Source organism: Gobio gobio, assembly GCF_949357685.1.
Source record: "Gobio gobio genome assembly, chromosome: 24".
Classification (NCBI taxonomy): Eukaryota; Metazoa; Chordata; class Actinopteri; order Cypriniformes; family Gobionidae; genus Gobio; species Gobio gobio.
In genome coordinates this window covers 42,248,587-42,269,982 of record NC_137120.1, presented here as the reverse complement: position 1 = coordinate 42,269,982, position 21,396 = coordinate 42,248,587, and the positions used below count along the sequence as shown (strand labels likewise).

The window sequence follows — 21,396 nt, the reverse complement described above, 5'->3', positions numbered from 1 at the left end:
ACAGACAGCAGACAAACGGCAATCCACCTGTCACTCAAAGTGGCCACGCCCTTAATTATGCAGAACTTTAAGGCTTTATATAATGTAAACGAAAGAGTTATGAAAACATTCCCCCCCTCACAGTCGTCATGAAGGACAACATTAGCCGTACAGACCAAAAGCACAGTTTGTCCCAGACTGTAAACATGTGTTCTTCTGCTGTAAAGTTGGCCATTTTAACATGAGCTCAATGAGATTCTGCTCCTTCTGGAGTCTGCCTCTAGTGGCCAGTCCATGAACTGCAGTTTAACTCACTTCCGTATCGGCTTCAGGAGAAACTGAGGGAGGAGCCGCTTGAGCCAAACCAGTGAACTCGTACTCGATCGATGTCCTCCCAGTTAAGCTCTGACGTCACATAGCCTGCGATACAACAATGGCAGCCCCTACAGATGCGCTGCTTATGGAAGTCATACACGAATAACGTTAAATAAAAGGTATAACAGCTTCTCTTGCTGTATGCACCGTTTTTTCTAACACCTTTGGTGATATAAATGATTGTAAATGAGCATTATTTACAACGGAGTGGCAGAAGAGCTGTGGTGTGACTGGAGTTAAGGGGAAAACAGCAGTAAAACAAACGATTATCAGTTTCAACTAAAGGTTGGGCTTGATATAGTGTTCCTTACATCTTACCAAAGATCCAGTGATCCATAGAGAATGACAATCGTGTTTCCTGACACTTATATGAGCCTGATTTTGATACATAAATATTTATCCCTGTCAGTCACAATTTCGACTGAATCCCGCAGGTATATGCGGATTAGAGCTTAGATTGGGCTAAAAAAAAAATCAAGCCTGACCCTGCTCGAGGACGTGTGTGTGTCCGAGCCCGGCCTGACACATTAACTGTAATCATGAGCCCGATTTAAACCTGACCATTTTTAACACGTGTGTGTTCTGACGAGAGCGAGCCTGTGATGAGCGAAAAGCTCAATAATCGAACCCTCACCGGTCAAACAACACTCGCTCAAATCACACTCACACACGACATTTATCTGGACTGTAGCCGAATATACTTTTTGTAGCCATTAAACAATGCATTTTGTTTCATATTTATGTTTAAATATAATAATGTTATTTTAAAATTTCATCTGGGCTATATTGATTGTGAAAAAAGGGCAAAGATATGTCAGAAGACAGAAGGTCAGAGATGATTTTGAGCACTTCATTGAGTTTTGTTTTGTAGAAAGTCTTTCTTTAAAGTCAATTTGGTTTTGTGTCTTAATTTTAATCAATGTTTCATCAGCCAATCAGCTGGATTTAATAAATCAGAAGCGAATATAGCAGACAATAATCGTGACATGAGGCGCCGGCGCGATCACGATTGCTCTTGAACACGTCTCATAAATAAACCCAAACTCAGCCTCACACACATGAGAAATATGAGGAGAGAAAGCTTGAAGTGGCCACTTTTAAACGGACAGAAATATTGAAGCAAAGCGTGATGATGGAGGTTCTGTTCAGAATGTGGCGCTTCATCACCGCATGTGCTGCGAGTTTAACACAACTCTAATCCTGACTTCTGCAACTTTCTACACATTTGTTTTTTACTTTGCTAAAAATGTATACATTATTGCTGATTATGGCATAGCTTTCAGCACACCCAATTAGGCTAATAAAGTAATGATTAAAAAACAAACGCTTGATCAAGGGCCGGCCCGAGGATAGTGGCGGGAAAAATCGTCCCGCGGGTCAGGTCGGGCTCGGGCAGAGAATCTGAACTCTAATGCGGATGGGCCTGTGTATTGAAGTGTGTATGTGTCCGCTCGTCAAGAATGGAAAACAAACGGTTTATTCAAATTCTGAAAGGCCTATTCTAATAATCGCATAGACCGTGCACAGAGCGTTCCCTTTATAATCACTAACCGCTGTCACTCATTCACTGGGTTTCACCAAGTCAAATTTAAGACTTTTTAAGACCATTATGAATGAAATTTAAGACCTATAAAGAAAATGCAGTCACAAAATGACTTGCAAAGTAAATTTATTTATTCAAATTGAACAATTCGATAAACTTGCACTTTCCCATAGCTCAATCCCACCAGGATATTTTTTTGATGATTTTTGAGATCAAAATTTGTGGTGGTAATTTCCAGAAACTGGCACGTTTTTTTTTTTTCATAATTAAGGTAGCACATTTACTGTATTATGTTAGATTCACAATACTCACACATGACAATAGAATTAACAAAATGCATAAATCTTGTTTATTTTGGTTTCTTGCCATTGTTTTGCGGTGAAATTACGAATTATGCAGGATCTCAAAAAATGCATTGTTGATTTTTCGTTGTATTTAGTAATCGCGGAAATGCAAAAAAACTGGAGGAATATTAGCTGAAGAATGAAATACGTTTGATGTGTCTGTGGTACAATCCGAAAGAGACTCGCGCCAATAACACCACAGCTGATTGGCTGCAATATAAGATGCATGCTGGTCTCATTTGTAGTCGTAATACACCGAACTATAGTTGGACTAGCGAAAGAAAGAACTACAACACCCAGAATTAAAAAACAAAATAAAAAAACATTCTAAAGCGCTGTGGGAGCATTTCAATGAGATTAGAGCTAGCGTTACATGGACGGAGGAAAATTAAGACCTGTTTAAAATGATTTAAGACCTAGAGCTCAATACTTCTGTGAATTTAAGACTTTTTAAGGCCTAAAATTTTGATTTTGAAATTCTAGACTTTTTAAGACCCCGCGGAAACCCTGCATCTCACACACTCCGTTATATTAATCAGTGAAGCGACGACACACTGAAGCTCTGATTTCCATAACGTCCACACCTCGAGAGGTTTAGCACACGTGCAGAACTCAGCTCTGGACAAACACTCGAGCGGTGAGTGGATTCGACGCCTGTGATTGGCCGTTGCGTTCAAGAGATCAACAAACATGTCTGTGATTGGCTACATTATTCACCAAAGTGAAAACACGATGGAAATTGAATCATTTGACGAGCGCAAATACAGACACGCTCTACTCTTTTAATTTGCTTTAAGATTGAACACTGGTCTGGGAGTCTGCTCTGTATTTTCTGCTGCACAAGAGGCGTGATCAACGGCCATCGTCAAATGACTGAACGCAATTGGATAGTCCTTCAACCAATCAGACCAACGATCCATCGCTTCTCTATCCGTCATCGGGTTAAACCGCCAATAGCGCGTCAGGTGGATAAGCCGGTTTGTGATTGGTTCCTGCAGGATAGAAATATGTACAGGTGTCCAGCCTGAGCTGCAGGTAAAGCGGCCGCCATTTTGTGTTTGAGTCATCGGCTGTGGTGTTTCTTACCTCAGAGGACGTATATCAGTGTGTTCCTCTTGCTGCTAGCCCAATGTTTTGTACTTATGCTTTCTTCCTGTCGTAAATGTAAGGATTATATACAAATACAACAGAGATTATCATTTTAACTCAAATCAATATATCAGCCGTGTAATAAACGAGATAATGCAAGCTGGTCAATGAAGCGAACGGGTTCTGTAAAACCAGCCGAATCGCTTCTGCTCTCTGGTTAAACACAGAGCTCTTTACTGAAGATCAGCATAACCCATGTCCAATACATACGCAGATTGACATCTAGTTTTAGCTATTTTTTCATCTTCTTACTAACACTCACACATTAAAATTGCATAAAACAGCAATAATCAAAATAAATATAGCTGTAAGCAGCAATACCGGGGCCAAGCGCAACAGCAGCAAACAAGGAAGAAGCAGCAGCAGACCAACTGAAGAAATGAGGGAAGCAAAAATGTTAAACCCCCACATTAAAGCATTGAGTTGTATAGAGCCAATGTCATGTTTTGTTCTATTATAGCGCCACCAAGAGGCACAATCACACCACTTTTTATGTGTCCTCGGAGTGAGCCCAAACGTGTGTGTCAATTGTGGTGAAAATATCTCATTTTGTTTTGGAGTTATAGACATTTATATGAAAAACATGTAAAAAATGACTGACACCTGACATTGATTGGATTTTACTCCCCCTTACTATCAATATTTTGACATTTGGGCATTAGCGTTTAGCTATCGACCTATGTTTCTGAACTTCTGACGCTGGTTTCGTCTCGATCAGACTAGCGGTTTTGAAGATATCAGCTGATGTTTTATAAACGCTAAATTACAACGCTGCACAAACCATACGCCGAAACCTGGTAAGTCTGGTATCGTTGATCTTGGCAAGGATTCAGGAGACAAAAGAAAGTTACTGCCATGAAAATAAGTCAAGCACAACCAAAGTTATAAGCATTGGAAAAACAAATTCTCCAATAGGTGGCACGGTTTCAAAACTTCTCAGGCTCCTTCAGGGCATCGTGTTGAAGACCCATACCGAGTTTCATAACAATCCGTTCATGAGTTCATAAAATACAGCACTTTAGCACATCATTCAAAATGGCCAACAGAAAAAATGGCCGATATGGTAAAATTGGATTTCAATGACTTTTGGACAAACGGATTAGAACTTATAAGCAAAAATAGCCATTTGTTGTATCTCCGGACCAGTAGGTGGCGCTGCGCTGAAACACTGCATGTTGCCTCAGGTCATGCTTGTGATGACATGTACAAAGTTTGGTTTGAATAAGATAAAGCGTTGCGGAGATACAGCCTTAAGTGTGTTTTCGCAACTGCTACGTAAAATTAGTTTGTGCGTTTATCGAAAACGATTTGACAAATCAACTTGAATTCCGTAACGTTTTGTCAGCACCGCCTGAAGATGATCTGGTTCAATTTTCGTGCAAATCGTACGAACTGTCTAGGACGAGTTCACAAAAGCAGGATTTCCGGAAAATTTGCATGGAGAATTGTGTCTCTATCCCTTATGGTTCAAAAGTTATTAGCATAAACATGAGTGAAACTTTGGACAGGTGGAGGCGCTAGAGGGATTGAGTTAGAGACTCCAGATTTGGTGTGGTGACTATTGGGCCAGTCCTCTATCAGTGTGCCAAATGTCATGAAGCTCCTCATCTCTATGATTATAAACACGACTGTATAAATAATGTGTGTTGCTTGTTCACATAAACTGTGATGGATAAAGAATTAAAGCACCTCATGTGATTTAGAATGAATTCTTTAATCCGGGTCATCAGTGCTCATGACACGAGACACACACACACACACACACACACACACACACACACACACACACACACACACACACACACACACACACACACACACACACACACACACTGATCCTCATGAGCCCGTCTCCATCTCCACGTCCTCCACATCCTCCGCTTCAGATCTGCAGATCTCCTCCAGAGCCAGCTCTGCAGAGAAACAACAGTAGCATTCACCGCATCAGCTAATGCTAACACACACACACACATCCTCAACAACCTCCTTAATGGGTCACACTCGGGTTCAAGTGACCGAAGCGTGTAAGAGTGAGAGAAGAAGAACTGATGTACACACACACACTGATGTACACACACTGGAGTCCTGTAGAACTCTATACAGTGCCTTACACACCTCTAGTGTTTACACACACACACACACACACACACACACACACACACACACACACACACACACACACACACACACACACACACACACACACACACACACACACACACACACACACACACACTGATTTCTATTAAGTTGTGGGTTTGTGTTTATACTGAGACATTCTCAAAGATTACTTTAGTCAAGGTTTAGGTTTTTGTTGTTGATTTGGAGTGTCAGTTTTTGCATTAATTTGACTACATTCAAACCTGAGCAGAGACGAGAACATTTTGGACGCACGCACGCACGCACACACACGCACGCACACACACACACACACACACACACACACACACACACACACACACACACACACACACACACACACACACCCATTCCAGTCTTTCAGCTCAATATTATCATATCAATACAGCCACACCAGTTCATCTGTGTGTGTGTGTGTGTGTGTGTGTGTGAGTGTGTGTGTGTGTGTTTGAGTGTGTGTGTGTGTGTGTGTGTGTGTGTTTGTGAGTGAGTGTGTTTGAGTTTGTGTGCCTGTATGAGAGAGAGTGTGTGGTTGTGTGTGTTTGAGTGTGTGTTTACGTGAGTGTGTGTGTACCTGTGAGTGTGTGTATGTCTGTGAGTGCGTGTGTCTGTGAGTGCGTGTTTGTGTGTGGGAGAGAGAGAGAGAGAGAGAGAGAGAGAGAGTGTGTGTGTGTGTCTGTGAGTGTGTGTTTGAGTGTGTGTGTGTGAGAGAGAGAGTGTGGTTGAGTGTGTTTACGTGAGTGTGTGTGTGCGTGTGCCTGTGTGTGAGTGTGTGTGCCTGTGTGTGTGTCTGTGTGTGTGAGAGAGTGTGTGGTTGAGTGTGTTTACATGAGTGTGTGTTTGTGAATGTGTTTGAGTGTGTGCGTGTGCCTGTGTGTGTGTGTCTGAGTGTGTGTGTGTGTGTGTGTGTGTGTGAGTGAGTGAGTGTGTGAGTGAGTGAATGAGTATCTGTGAGTGTGTGTGTGAGTGAGTGAGTTTACATGAGTGTGTGTTTGTGAATGTGTTTGAATGTGTGCGTGTGCCTGTGTGTGTGAGAGTGTGTGTGCCTGTGTGTGTGAGAGTGTGTGTGTGTGTGTGTGAGAGAGAGAGTGAGTGAGTGTGCCTGTGTGTGAGTGAGTGTCTGTGAGAGTGTGTGTGCGTGTGTGTGAGTGAGAGTCTGTGAGAGTGTGTGTGTGTGTACTTAAAACCTCTTCATTGCTGTTCTCTATTGTTCGGCTGATTTGTATCACCAAAAGTTTCCCTAAGTTTTTGTGTATTTCTCTTTAATTTCCTGTGTGGGCCATTTTGACAGTGAAGGAGAGGAGTGTGACTGAACGCACCTTCACTCTCAGACAGATCTGGGATCAGCCGCAGTGTGTCTCTGATGGCGGGGATGGCCTGATCGTACAGGTGCAGGACGTCCAGGCAGTGCTCAGAGAAGGCGGAGTCTCTCAGCATCAGCCAATGGAGGAGCAGAAGAGCCTCCCTCAGCGCCTGCAGGCCGGGGCCGCCCGGGGTCCTCAGAGCTGGATGGCCCCGCCCTTTGGTGTCCAGCCACTGCCTGTGCAGAACCACGATCACCGTCCGCACCACCTGGACACAGGACATGTCCACTGAGCTTCTGCAGACCAGCAGATGTGGAGAGTGTGTGTGTGAGAGAGAGAGTGTGTGTGAGAATCAAACCTCATTAACACACTGGCAGGCGGAGCCACAAAAAGCGGCCCATGTCTCGGCCTTCAGTGTGAAGAGTTTGGTTAAAAACCGGATGAGCTGTTGACAGAGGAATGATTCATTAAAGGATGATCTCCTCATCCCAGATGTTCATGTGTTTCTTCCTTCAGTTTTTTGAGGATCACTCCAGGATTTTTCTGCTCATAATGGACTTCAATGGGAACCAACGGCTGAAGGTCCAAATCACTGCAGTTTCAGAGGCTCTGACCAATCACAGACGAGGAATAGAGTCTGATCTAGACAAACCATCGCCACATTTACAACACACACACACATTTATACACTTTAACCTCTAATGCTCATCTGGAGCTGCTCTGAGACACACCACGGGTTGAGCAATCACGCCAGAAAGGTCACGTGATGTAGGCGGAAGTGCCGCCCCTGTGTTTAGTCCAGTCCTCTTTATTCCTCCAGCTGATGACAGGACATTCATTTAGTTTTAGATCAAAAGATAAAGTCAGTTTTTGATTTATTAATTTCTGTTGTAAAAACTGATTTCAAAATGTAAAAATGCATGTAAAAAAATATATTGCACAATGAAAACTAATGTAAGTATTATTATTATTATCATAAGTGTGAATCAAAAAATTAAAAGCGCATTTAAAAAAATGTCTTGGTGTGTGTTTTGGTCATAATTTAGACTAATTTCAGCTTTTTCAGCTCATAATTAGGACTTTATATCATAATTTAGATTTTTAAGTCATAATTTTTTACTTTAAATCCAAAATTTAGAATTTTTATCTCAGAAATGTGAGTCCTAATTTCAGCTGTTCATCTCACAATGACTTAGCATGTCATATTTACGACTTTTTATCTAATAATTATGACTTTTAAAATCATATTTATGACTTTTTATCTAATAATTATGACTTTTAAAATCATATTTTGGACTTTTTATCTAATAATGAGGACTTTTAAAATCATATTTTTGACATTTTATCTAATAATGAGGACTTTTAAAATCATATTTGACATTTTATCTAATAATGAGGACTTTTAAAATCATATTTGACATTTTATCTAATAATGAGGAGTTTTAAAATCATATTTATGACTTTTTATCTAATAATGAGGACTTTTAAAATCATATTTATGACATTTTATCTAACAATGAGGACTTAAAATCATATTTTTGACATTTTATCTAATAATGAGAACTTTTAAAATCATATTTTTGACTTTTTATCTAACAATGAGGACTTTTAAAATCATTTGACATTTTATCTAATAATGAGGAGTTTAAAATCATATTTTTGAATTTGTATCTAATAATGAGGACTTTTAAAATCATATGTATGACTTTTTATTTAATAATGAGGAGTTTAAAAATCATATTTTTGAATTTTTATCTAATAATGAGGACTTTTAAAATCTTATTTTTGACATTTTATCTAATAATGAGGACTTTTAAAATCATATTTTTGACTTTATGAGCAGAAAAGTCCTGGAATGATCCTCAAAAACTGAAGGAAGAAACACATGAACATCTGGGATGAGATGAGGTGAGGAATCATCAGATGTTGTTCATTTTGATGAAGATAATCCACCTCAAGCTCAAACCGACTCCAGGCATCTCCTGAGGGGGATTTATCCGGTCTAGAGGTGATGTACTGGAATATTTTGAGGAAAGGGCATGGACCTGCGGGAAGAGGGAGACGTGTGTGTGTGTGTGTGTGTGTGTTAACTCAACAAAAGGACTCTTAAAGCAATGCTAAAGACACTCACATTGGTGCGAGCAGAGTTTGGCGGCCATCTCTTCATTATAGATGAGAAGGGTCAGTAATCTGACAGACAGACGGGCGGTCCTGAAGGACGCCTCAGGGGTCAGGCATCTGCACAACACCCCACTCGTCATGACAACCTGCAGTCTACAGCCGACCAATCAGAACACAGTTTAATCGGTAAATTAAAAGTAAATGAGGATCATAATAAAATATACTTTTTATTAAAAATAAACACCATAGGTTTCCCCTCGGGTATGAGCTCCATATTCTCACTATAATCACTGATATTCAACATAAAAAACACTTTAAATATTTTGATAAACAGCAGATTGTTCTGTTTTCAGTAACACTTTAGTTTGGGGTCCAATTCTCACTATTAAAGCTGCACTATGTAAGTTTTCCATCCGCTAGAGGTGGCCTGTTCTAAACAAAGGCGGAGTTTGATGACGTTTGACTTTTATTACCCGGTTCCTCTGGTAAAAGAGCATCTCACTGTTTACAAATAGTGGGAAACATTTGGGATATTGAGCACTCAACTAAATATATAACACTGGCCTAGAGGTGTTTGGGTATTATACTGAAGAAAATCTTACACAGTGCAGCTTTAAATATAACTACAACTTTTGCCTCAATTAACTACTGGTTACTGCTTATTAATAGTTACTGATGTAGTTGTTAAGTTTAGGTATTGGGTAGGATTAAGGGATGTAGACAGCGCTCCAGACTGCCACAAAGTGGTGCCATTTTTGACCTTTTTTTCCTGCTGGTGCGACTGAATGTGGTTGGAATATTCCACTCTTGTTAAATGTACTATCGTTCTTCTACAGTATCAAATTGAACTAACTCTTTTCTTGTTTTCTGTGTCATCGTCACAATTTGAAGAAAAGTTTTTCATGAGACTTTGTGACTTCCTACTTTTTTCCATATGGATGAGGAAATGTCAATGCCGCCACCTACTGGTTATAGTGGGGTTTTTTGCCATTAAGTGGCCAGCACTTTAAACTTTTAGTTTTATAAATCATCACAATAAAAATATATTAAAATGTGATAATATTTAGAGCTTTGAAGTGCTGGAAAAGTGCTTGAATTTCCCTCTCAGAAGGTCGTACGAACCCTGACATGAATAATGTAAAGAAAGAAAAAACATTCGACCATTTCTTCCTCAACACTATGGGGTGTTACTACATTAAATCCACGGTGAGTGTTTATGATTTGTGGACTGAAATGAATGTTTCAGGTGTTTCTGCTGGTCTCCGCGTCAGCTCTGATCTGAGATCTGTGGTTTATGCAGAGGATTCTGCAGCGAACGGTTCCTCTAGATGTTATTAATACTGAGGAGTCCTATCCCGATTCTTTCCCAGCGGCTGTGAGCTGAAGACCACATGACCCAAGATTCTGCACTCAAACGTCATCAAACTACGCCTTTGTTTTGAACACGCAACCTCTAGCACACGGAAAACTTACATAGTGCAGCTTTAAAGGTGAGAATTGGACCAACAGTATTTCTGCATGTAAATTAAGAGGCAGAGTCAGAGAGCACATGACACTCATGTAGACACTAGGGATGCAACAATACAGTTAGTCCACGGTTCAATACACACCTCGGTTTTAACTACGGTTTTCGGTTCGGTTCTGATGTCACATCAGTGTTTTGCGATTCTATTCTTAGGCGACAGGAACAGTAAGAGGTTAAGGAGAAAAAAGACTGTTTTATTGCAACACCCTTTCTTTATTTTACTTAAAAGACTTGTAAAACCTTACTTAAACTTAAAACTTGACTTTAAACCCTTGTACACATTCCTAGTGTATTGTATAATATAAAATAAATATATATAAATATTTACACTGGCAGCTCAGAGCTGTACAGCAGCATTTAAGTATGAAATTGAATGAATGAATGTTAAAATAAAACACTACATAGACTTCACTATAAAATATACACTGATTCTTCTATCAGTCAAGAGCAGAGTGATTTTCTCTTTGTCTTTTGTTGTTGTATTAACATTAAAAAGGGATAGTTCACTCAAAAATGAAAATTCTGTCATGGAGAAATGAATACAGGTTTGGAGCAATATTAGAGTGAGTAAATAATGACATCATTTTAGAGGTGAACTGTCCCTTTAAGGACGGCATGTTCACTATAGGCTGCGCCGCTGTCAATTAAAGACCTGCACACATCTAATATACACACACACACACGATTTTACTTTCACTTTAGACATAACCGACTGTGTTTATGTTAACCTTGTGTGTATTTGACAGTATTAGCGCAGTAAGACGACTACTTAGTCCAGTAATCACGTGTTTGACAGGCGTTTAGTGCGCGCGCGCGGAAAAGCACATGTTAAACCGCGCACGCGAATGAAACCGGCAAGGCTTTAAAACTCATGCAAATAATGAGCTTTGGTGATTGTGAATAACTCTAGTGTCCAGTGAGTATAACTCCACCACTGACCTGTGATGTGAATGTATGTCGTTGTTCAGTATTGGGATGGAGGCAAATGATCGAATTTGTAAATTAAATGCAAAACCAAGCGCGTATTGAACCGTGAATGCCGTACCGAACGGTATATTGAGAATATACATGTGTCCTAGTAGACTCATGTCCTAAACCTGTAGAGCTGGTTCTCCTGTGCGTTCTCCGCCAGTCTGCTGAGCGTCCTGAGGCTGGAGTGGAGCAGCTCCTCCCTCTGGACCGCAGCGGTGAGGAAGGCCGGATCGGCCAGCTGGAGGAGCCGGCTGAGGAGAGGAGGATCTCCACTGAGGAGGTTCTTCACACCCGGAGGCCGGATCTCTGCATCCGGCGGGCCCAGAACCGCCCCCAGCGCCTCCCTGCTGTGGCCCAGGGTGTGATAGAGAGCCGTCATGGCCGCCAGGGCGAACTCCTCCTGCCCACTGAGGGACTCCTCCAGACCGGAGCCCAGGCTGAGCTCAGACGAGCCGGAGCCGTGGAGGGAGGCTTTAGCGGAGAGCCCCACAGACTCCAGAGACTGGCAGAAGCAGCTGATGTGGAAGCCCAGCAGGGGCAGGAGGTGCCCGGCGGACGGGCAGCTGAGGAGGGGTGGCACACCTGAGGAGGGCGTGAGGGCGAGGGCGCTCAGAGCGGACATGGCCAGACTCTGCAGCTGCTGGAATCCAGCCTGAGCATGAGGAAGCCATCGCGATTCTGTGGAGGACGCCAATGAGCCCCTGGAATACAGCCGGAAAACTATTACAAACTTTACATACGGAGATTTAAAGATGCAATAAATTATTTGATCATACATCAAATTTTCCAGGTTTCAGATTTTCCTACTTTCAAAAATGAATAGTGTATTATTATGAATAATACATTATTCAATCATATTCAATTTAATAAAAAAATTGAACAAATCATATTTTAAGAACCGTTTTAATATAAAAAAAGCAAATGTAATTTTGTAAATATGAATACTAATACTACTAACAACAACAATGATTGCTGTCAAAAGATTAATCGCATCCAAAATAAAAGTTTGTGTTTACATAATATATGTGTGTGTTCTCTGTTAATTATTATTTATATATAAATACACACACATTCATGTATATATTTAAGAAAAAAATATTATTTTTATATATAAAACATTTATATTTATATATATTACAGATAATATAAATGTATATACATGCAAATATTTCTTAAATACATACATGAATGTGTGTGTATTTATATATAAATAATAATTAACAGAGTACACACACATATATTATGTAAACACAAACTTTTATTTTGGATGCGATTAATCTTTTGACAGCCATTAAAATGCTAAAAAAACATGTCATGGTGCAAAAATTAATACTACTAATACTATTAGCAATAATAATAATAATTAGTCATATTGAATTTAGTAAAAACATTTTAATAATGACATGTTTTAAAAATTCTAAATTTTCAATATTATTATTAATGATACGAATAATTACTACACAATATTATATATTGTATATATTATTATTAATACATTAATCTATAATATTTTATTTAACAATAATAATTATAATAATATGCAACAAATAATACTGTTTTAATAATAATAGTAGTAATAATAATAATAATAATAATGCATCCCTTGATGTAAAAATTAACACTACTAACAACAATAATAATTGTTATTAACACAATATTCTATAATGTTTACATTAATAATGAACATTAAAATACATTATAATAATTATGTTTTTTAAAATGCTAAAAAAACATGTTATGGTGCAAAAATTAATACTATTAGCAATAATAATAATAATTTGTAATATTTAATTTAGTAAAAAAACAATAATATAAATAATATTATTATTAATGATGATACGAATAATCATTACACAATATTCTGTATTCTATATATTATTATTATTAATACATTATTCTATCATATTTAATTTAATAAAAATTAGAAAAAAATCATATTTTAAGAACTGTTTTAATATAAAAAAGCAAATGTCATGATGTAAAACATGTTATGGGGCAAACATTTATACTAATAGCAATAGTAATAATAATTTGTAATATTTAATAATTTTTTTTAAATAATGACGTTTTAAAAATTCTAAATTGTCAATATAATTATTAAATGATATGAATAATCATTACGCAATATTCTGTATTCTATGTATTATTTTTATTAATATATTAAACTATAATGTTTTATTTAACAATAGAAATAATATACAACAAATGATACTGTTTTAATAATAATAATAATGTGGTATAATAATGCATGCCATGATGTAAAAATTAATACTACCTTCCACAATAATAATAATTGTTATTAACACAATATTCTATAATATTTAGTTTAATAATAAACTACAACAGATCATATTTGAGAAGAATGTTGTACAGCTCTGGAATGAATGTGAAGTGTTCCGCATAACAGGGTTTATGAACTGTAAATATCTCTGATCATGTGACTAAGAAAAGTATATTTGATGTTGACAAAAGTTCCATTGGAAATTTCCATTCTTATGACTCATATTGTGAACGTGGGCCAATGATTCCCCAAAACAAACAAGCAAAAGCCGATGTTTAGGGTATATTTGAGGACACAATGGGCAGCTCCTCCCAGTGGGCGGGGCCTGTGACTCACGGGCTGATGAAGCTGCTCTGTGATAGGACGATCGGTAGAGCAGCTGGACTGATGGACAGCAGGTGACACAGACCCAGAGTGCTCGGATCCAGAGGCTGCAGCAGCAGGTTCAGCAACACACAGCCTACAGGACACACACACACACACACACTCAGAGAAACACACACACACACACACACACACTGGGATCAGCCTTTACCTTCCTGTTGATGGTCAGATGTGCGGCTTGTGTCCGGCTCTCCTGTGATGAAGCGCTCCGCTGGTTTCTCATCTGATGACAGTTAGAAAGCGTGATGTTCAGATCGACCCACAATGCACCATGCTCAGGACATGAGCACAAACACAGGAGGAAGTGTGTGAGTGTGTGTGTGTGTGATAGTGTGAGTGTGTGTGACCCACCCGCTAATAAAGGGCCTTTCTGGAGAGGAGACGTCTTCTTGGAGAACTGGGCTGAGAAGAGTTCCTTAGTCATGAACCCTCGACTCACAGGAGACACAACACTGTCCACACACACACACACACACACACACACACACACACACACACACACACACACACACACACACACACACACACACACACACACACACACACACACACACACACACACACACACACACACACACACACACACACACACACACACACACACACACACACACACACACACACACACACACACACACACACACACACACACACACACACACACACACACACACACACACACACACACACACACACACACACACACATTAGAGTCCAGAGCGCTTTACAGCTCACATTCTAGAGGAACACGCCACTATTTCTCAAAAGTTCCTTTAAGTAATAACAAATGTCTTTATTTATATTAATTATAATAATAACAACAACAATGATCACTAATATTAATAATAAATAAGTAATATAATATTTAACAGTAATACTTATAATAACAATAATCATTATTATAAAAAAATATACTTTGTTATTATATTGTTTAATACTAGTACTACTAATAACACATATTAAAAACAACAATTATTATTAATAAAGTATTACTATTACATATTCTTATAATAATGATAGTAAATATTTAAAAAATTACTATAACGACTTATTTGACATAATATTAAATACAATATAATAATAAGTATTACTATAACTTATTATTATTACAATGTTATATTATTTAATAGTACTACTGCTAATTTGTATTATTAAAAACATCAACTTTAATAATATAATTATTATTTAAAAACAACAATAAATTATTACAATAGCTTGTTTTTAATGATGATAATAAATACAACAATAATTTATTTAATATATGTATAATTATTCTCTTATTATTGAAATGTTTAGCCAGTTTTAATGGGAACACACATGAACAATAGCATTTATCATGTTTATTAATGCTCAATGTTTATGGACACATTCTGAACCGCTTCAGTTCTGCAGCATATTTAGAGTTTATAGAATTAGGCATATGTGAATTTAAAAGAGCGCCCACATACAGTGGAGTAAATTAATAACAATGGTCTCATTTTACAGAAAACACTCTTGATTTTAACACAGTGGTGGGATATTGCATATATTATATTGTATTTATTCACAATTTTAGGATAAACACATACAAAAAAGTCCTATTTTGATATATTTTTAATATATTTTTTAGTTGAGAATCTGTCATTTTTAATCTGTTTGGTGTATGTCCCTTCAGAAAGTTCTGCTGATTCCTCTAGGGGGCAGTAAACAGAGGGAAAATAATCTTCTTGATATCTCTTCTAAAAAAAGTTAGCGATGAATCTGTCCAAATGATCTAATAACTCCTGCTCATCTGCACTGATTGAACTCAAACAGAAGGCTCCGCCTCCTCAACGTGTTCTCAGGCTCTGATTGGTCTAGAAGCATGATTGACGTGTCTATCGAGAGCTGAGATACTCTGCTTATTTTCTGAGGTGATTCTTACACTTTACAACCAATCATAAATAGCTTTTATAAAACTGTATAAGTCCGTCGAGAGTTGCCATGGCAACGGGGAACACTCAAGCTGCTGGAGAGGACGTTAAGCAACATTAGCCACAGTCTTTAATTCCTTTTGTTAATATTTATACCTCTGTGATTATGGGGTGGGTGACAGTTAAGAGGTTAAAACACTTCACAATAAGATCTCACATTAATGCATTCATTTACACCAACTACAGATGAACAATATTATTTACAGCAATTATTAACCTTGGTTAATGTTAGTAAATAAAAACGACTTGATCTTAACCCCTTCAGCTCTGCTCCCGCTGACCCCCCGCTGGGTCCAATATTGCAGCATCATAATCATAATCAAATCTATAAGTTGTGCAGCACAAAACTAGACATATGGTATTGTTTGAAAGCTTTGAACCGCAGCTTTCTTTTCACTTGTGCATTCGTTACAGTGAAGAAGATAAAAAGGTCTGAATTCAACCCCCCCCCCCCTTGAGAAAATCATTAATAATATTACATTTCATATACACAACACAACTTCACCAAAAAAAGACAAGTCATATCACACACACACACACACACACACACACACACACACACACACACACACACACACACACACACACACTCTCTCACACACTCTCACACACTCTCACACTCTCTCACACACTCTCACACACTCTCACACACTCTCACACACTCTCACACACTCTCACACACTCTCACACACTCTCACTCACACTCTCTCACACTCTCTCTCACTCTCTCTCACTCTCACACACTCTCACACACTCTCACACACTCTCACACACTCTCACACACTCTCACACACACACTCACACACTCACACACACACTCACACACACTCACACACACTCACACACACTCACACACACACTCTCACACACTCTCACACACACACACTCACACACTCACACACTCACACACACACTCACACACACTCACACACACTCACACACACACACACACTCACACACACACTCTCACACACTCTCACACACTCTCACACACACACTCACACACACACTCACACACACTCACACACACTCACACACACTCACACACACTCACACACACTCTCACACACTCACACACACTCACACACACACACACACACACACACACACACACACTCTCACACACACTCTCACACACACACACACACACTCTCAGGTCAGTGTTTACGTGTGTGTGTTGGCGGGCTGCTTTCCTCCTCGCTCCGCCTGGATCTTCCCCCTCATCTGGTTGATCTCGGCCTCTTTAAAGTGCAGCTCGGACTGCAGAGACTGCACCTAAGATCAGATCAGATCAGATTATAATATTGAATTGGCATTAAATAAATATACAACTGAAGAGTGTGTGTGAGCCGTTAAATAGACACTTTATCCACAGGTTTATTTTACTGTGCAAACCTCAGCACAGATCAACAGAACCTGATTCACATCAGCACATGTTCACACACCTGCAGCGTTTCTGAGCTTTGATTCTTACACTTTACAACAAACAATAAATAGCTTTTATAAAACTGTATAAGTCCTGGTGGACGCTGAGAGTTGCCATGGCAACGGGGAACATCCAAGCTGCTGGAGAGGACGTGTCGAAATTTTTCTCTGTTTCTCGTAAGTTATATATAAAATATTTTTTATATATATAAAAATGTTCAACAACTGCTTCAAATTGTTAAGTAACATTACCCACAGTCTACATGAATTACTTTTGTTAATATTTATACCTCTGTGATTATGGTATCTTTCCTTAATCATCTGAAATATGTATCTAACGTTACTAGTAATACGGAGCACGTTTAACCGTATATCCTGTTCTTATTAATAATTTGGGAGCATTTTATTGTTAATTTTGTGTTTTTCAAAATAAATGAATTGAATTAATTTTGATTCCGTATTCATCACAGCTGTTGAAATAGCCATTGTATAGGACATAAATTAGGTTAAACTACTGCATGTGCGCCCTCAGAAAAATAAATAAATATAGAAATGACCAACACAGAACTATTGATCCATGAATGTCGCAGTTAATATAACGGGCAACGTTACGAATATGATGCGGCAGACAAACTGCGCATGTCACAAAATGATCGCGACTGAAAGTCAGCAGATGTGAACACCAGATGGGTTTAGATACGCCTCATGTAAACAATCCACCGAATCTTTCAATCGGAATGACAAAAAAGTGTGCATGTAAACGTGGCTATTGTCTGTTATAGGCTATACTATTTGCTTATTATCTATTAAATCCGGGAAATTTGGTTGATTAAACATAGATTAAAATTAAGATACAATTTATACAAAACGAAATTCACTTTAAAGAAAGGCTTTCAACAAAACTAAACTTATTGAAGTGTTATTGAACTTATTGAAGACCCCCATGTCTTCTGACATTATCTTATGTGTCCTGTTCACTTTTCAACGTAAAATAACATTATAATATTTAAACTGAAACTAATTACGTGTTTTAATGGCTGCAAGTATAGTATGACATGCTCTGGTAAGGTCGGCAGGTTTTTTGCCTTAATTTGTATTTCCTGTCGCTGTGCAAGCTCGTTTATTGTATATGACTGTGTAAATCTTTTATTTAAAGGTTTAATGTAGGCCACAGTCCATTGCATTACGATTGAAGAAGAATCAACATTGGGAAAATATGATGTGGAGTCAAATGCAGTCCCAGTGTGTGTGTGTGTGTGTGTGTGCTGTTAAAACCAGTGTTCTCACCGATATATGTGTTGTTCTTTCGTGTATAATAGACTCGATATTGTTTCTTATAAAAAAGTGGTGTCCATGCAGCAAAAAAAAAAGGTAACACTTTACAATAAGGTTGTATTAGTTAATGCATTAGTTAACATGAACTAACCATGAACAACACCTCTGATCAGCATTAGTTCATCTTTGTTATCGTTAATTCATAAAAATCCAGCGTTTTGTTCATATATTAGTTCACGGTGCATTAACTAATGTTAACAAGATTTTAATAATGCATTAGTAAATGTTGAAATTAACATTAAAGCTCCACTGTGTGATATTTTCCCCCATCTAGTGGTGAACTTGTATATGACCATCCAGAGAATATTAGTTTCTGTTCCTCTCAATTCCGATTTCGTTTTAACTCCTACGGTGGCTGATTTAGTCCAAGATTAACATGGCTTCCAGTTCGACCTCGTCCACATTCGACACGGTGCCATCGAGTGTTAAAACGCCAAAGGCCAAGCTTGAATTTACGGGAATGTCCCTCTTTGGCTAATGTACTTTCAAGATGGAGGGGCAACATGGCGACCGGCATTCGAACCCTCACCCGTATGTGTTTACAATGGCATATTATAAACTTAAGAGAATACTTTATTACTTGAAAGAAGTAAATATACATTAATGAGCTCATATATTATTGAAAGAACTAAGTGTTTTTAGCTAAAAAAGTTACACAGTGTAGCTTTAACAAAGATAAATAAATGCTTTATAAGTGCAGTTCATTATTAGTTCATGTATTGTAAAGTGTTACCAAAAAAACCTTTTAAACCGTTTAACTGATATTAATCGTCAAAATTCATCCTATCGGTTAACGGTTAATATGAGCATCCCCAGGGTATATACAGAACTTCTTAAGTTGAATTTAATACCTTCTACTACCTTTTTTAATACCTTCAAAATATTTTTTAATACCAGCGCGACTTCAAGCTGCAACTATAGCAGCGTAAATGAAAACTCTTTCCAAATGGAATAACATATTGCATCCCAATGTAACGCGGTCATTATAACTTAACATCAACTGCCCACAGAGATGAGAACAGAAATAAAGACAGAAGAGGAAGGAGACATCTTCTTCTTCATAGTTCATTAGTCAGTAAGTCTGATGTGTGAGCAATCTAAAGAGGTGGCCGAGAAGTAAGCACAGGTGTTATTAAAATAAATTAAGCTATCACGGAGGCAAATTACACGGTCAATCTGAGCATCCTCAGCTGATCTGAGGTCAGTGGAGCTGCTGTACCTTCCTGGCCATCTCCCTCTCCCGCTCGCCCTGTGCCCGCTCTCTCTCCGCCTCCAGCGCCCGCTGGGCCAGCCGCTGCTGCTCCTGCTCCTGATTGGCCAGCTTCAGGGAGTCCCTCAGGACCCGGATCTCTCCGTTCCGCATCAGGATCTCCTCCTCCACCTCCTTCAGCTGCACACACACACACACACACACACACACACACACACACACACACACACACACACACACACACACACACGCACACGCACACACACGCACACACGCGCACACACGCGCACACACGCACGCACACGCACACACACACACACGCACACACGCACACACGCACACACACGCACACATGCACGCACACACACACACACACACACACACACACACACACACACGCACACACACGCACACATGCACGCACACACGCACACACACACACACACACACACGCACACACACACGCACACACACACGCACGCACACACACACACACACACGAGAGAAACATCACGACTGGTGTAAGAGCAAACTGAGCAAACGAACTGCATGCTGGGTAGAAGAACACACCCTTCTCTTGAGGTGCGCCTGCTGCTCCTCTAGCTGCCTGTAGTTCTGATCTTCATCAGCTGTGACACACACACACACACACACACACACACACACACACGGGTCAGTCTCTCGATTAACCCAAACATCACATCAACATGTATGTTTTAGGGCTGCAACAACGAATCGGTAAAAAATCGGGTGGTGGGAGAAAAACACGGACATTCTGGATTTGGGCGGCAATAAAATCACTGACGATCCCACGAAAAACAATTATCATCCGAATAGGGCTTTTGACAGTAGACGGCGCTAATGGAACAGCAGAAATATATTGAGATATCTTCCTCCTGTAATGCGGTTTAGTTCTGGCTTTGGCTGTGCATGAAGGCTAATGTTTGTAATAGCACACGCTACTCTAACAAAATGTAGTTTATGCTTAATTCAAGCACTTTCAAGGACCTGTGTTTGTTTTCAAGCACTTTCCAGGCCTTGAATCCATGTGTCTGAAATTCAAGAACTTTCAAGAAGCCTGTGTAAAGAAAGCACAGTTGAGCACAAAGCAGAGCTGAAGCACACTGAGCCAGACCAGTCGAAAAGCGCCATTAATAAAGTGAAGAAGTGTGTGAATTGCAGCAAAAGCGACGCGACACAGGAGGAACACAGTGGAGATTCAGCTCCTAAAACTAAAACATCTCTACAAAAACCCCACTTTTGTCCTGAAGTGAGGAGCGAGCCGTCCCTCGAGTCGCTCTTCTGGTTACTCGTTATCCAGCTGGACAGGTTAGCGTTAGCTTGCTAATAACAGCAGT

At 39.0% G+C, this 21,396-nt stretch overlaps 2 protein-coding genes across 2 annotated transcripts in view; one reads left to right on the top strand and one right to left on the bottom strand.

Annotated features, from left to right (window-relative positions):
* The window catches only part of LOC307120889 (uncharacterized protein), a 678,898-nt gene that overhangs the window by 158,804 nt on the left and 498,698 nt on the right, over positions 1-21,396 (top strand). The gene's annotated exons all lie outside the window — the stretch shown is intronic.
* The window catches only part of atrip (ATR interacting protein), a 22,475-nt gene continuing 6,163 nt past the window's right edge, over positions 5,085-21,396 (bottom strand). Inside the window, exons 3-14 of the mRNA XM_079808064.1 lie at positions 20,609-20,667; positions 20,048-20,218; positions 17,237-17,343; positions 14,468-14,568; positions 14,268-14,339; positions 14,069-14,192; positions 11,577-12,152; positions 8,965-9,107; positions 8,787-8,878; positions 7,192-7,278; positions 6,849-7,101; positions 5,085-5,303 (exon numbers count right to left, since the gene is read on the bottom strand). Of these exons, the coding sequence (XP_079664190.1) occupies positions 5,230-5,303; positions 6,849-7,101; positions 7,192-7,278; positions 8,787-8,878; positions 8,965-9,107; positions 11,577-12,152; positions 14,069-14,192; positions 14,268-14,339; positions 14,468-14,568; positions 17,237-17,343; positions 20,048-20,218; positions 20,609-20,667 (1,859 nt within the window). The 3' untranslated portion in view covers positions 5,085-5,229. The remainder of the gene's footprint in view (positions 5,304-6,848; positions 7,102-7,191; positions 7,279-8,786; positions 8,879-8,964; positions 9,108-11,576; positions 12,153-14,068; positions 14,193-14,267; positions 14,340-14,467; positions 14,569-17,236; positions 17,344-20,047; positions 20,219-20,608; positions 20,668-21,396) is intronic.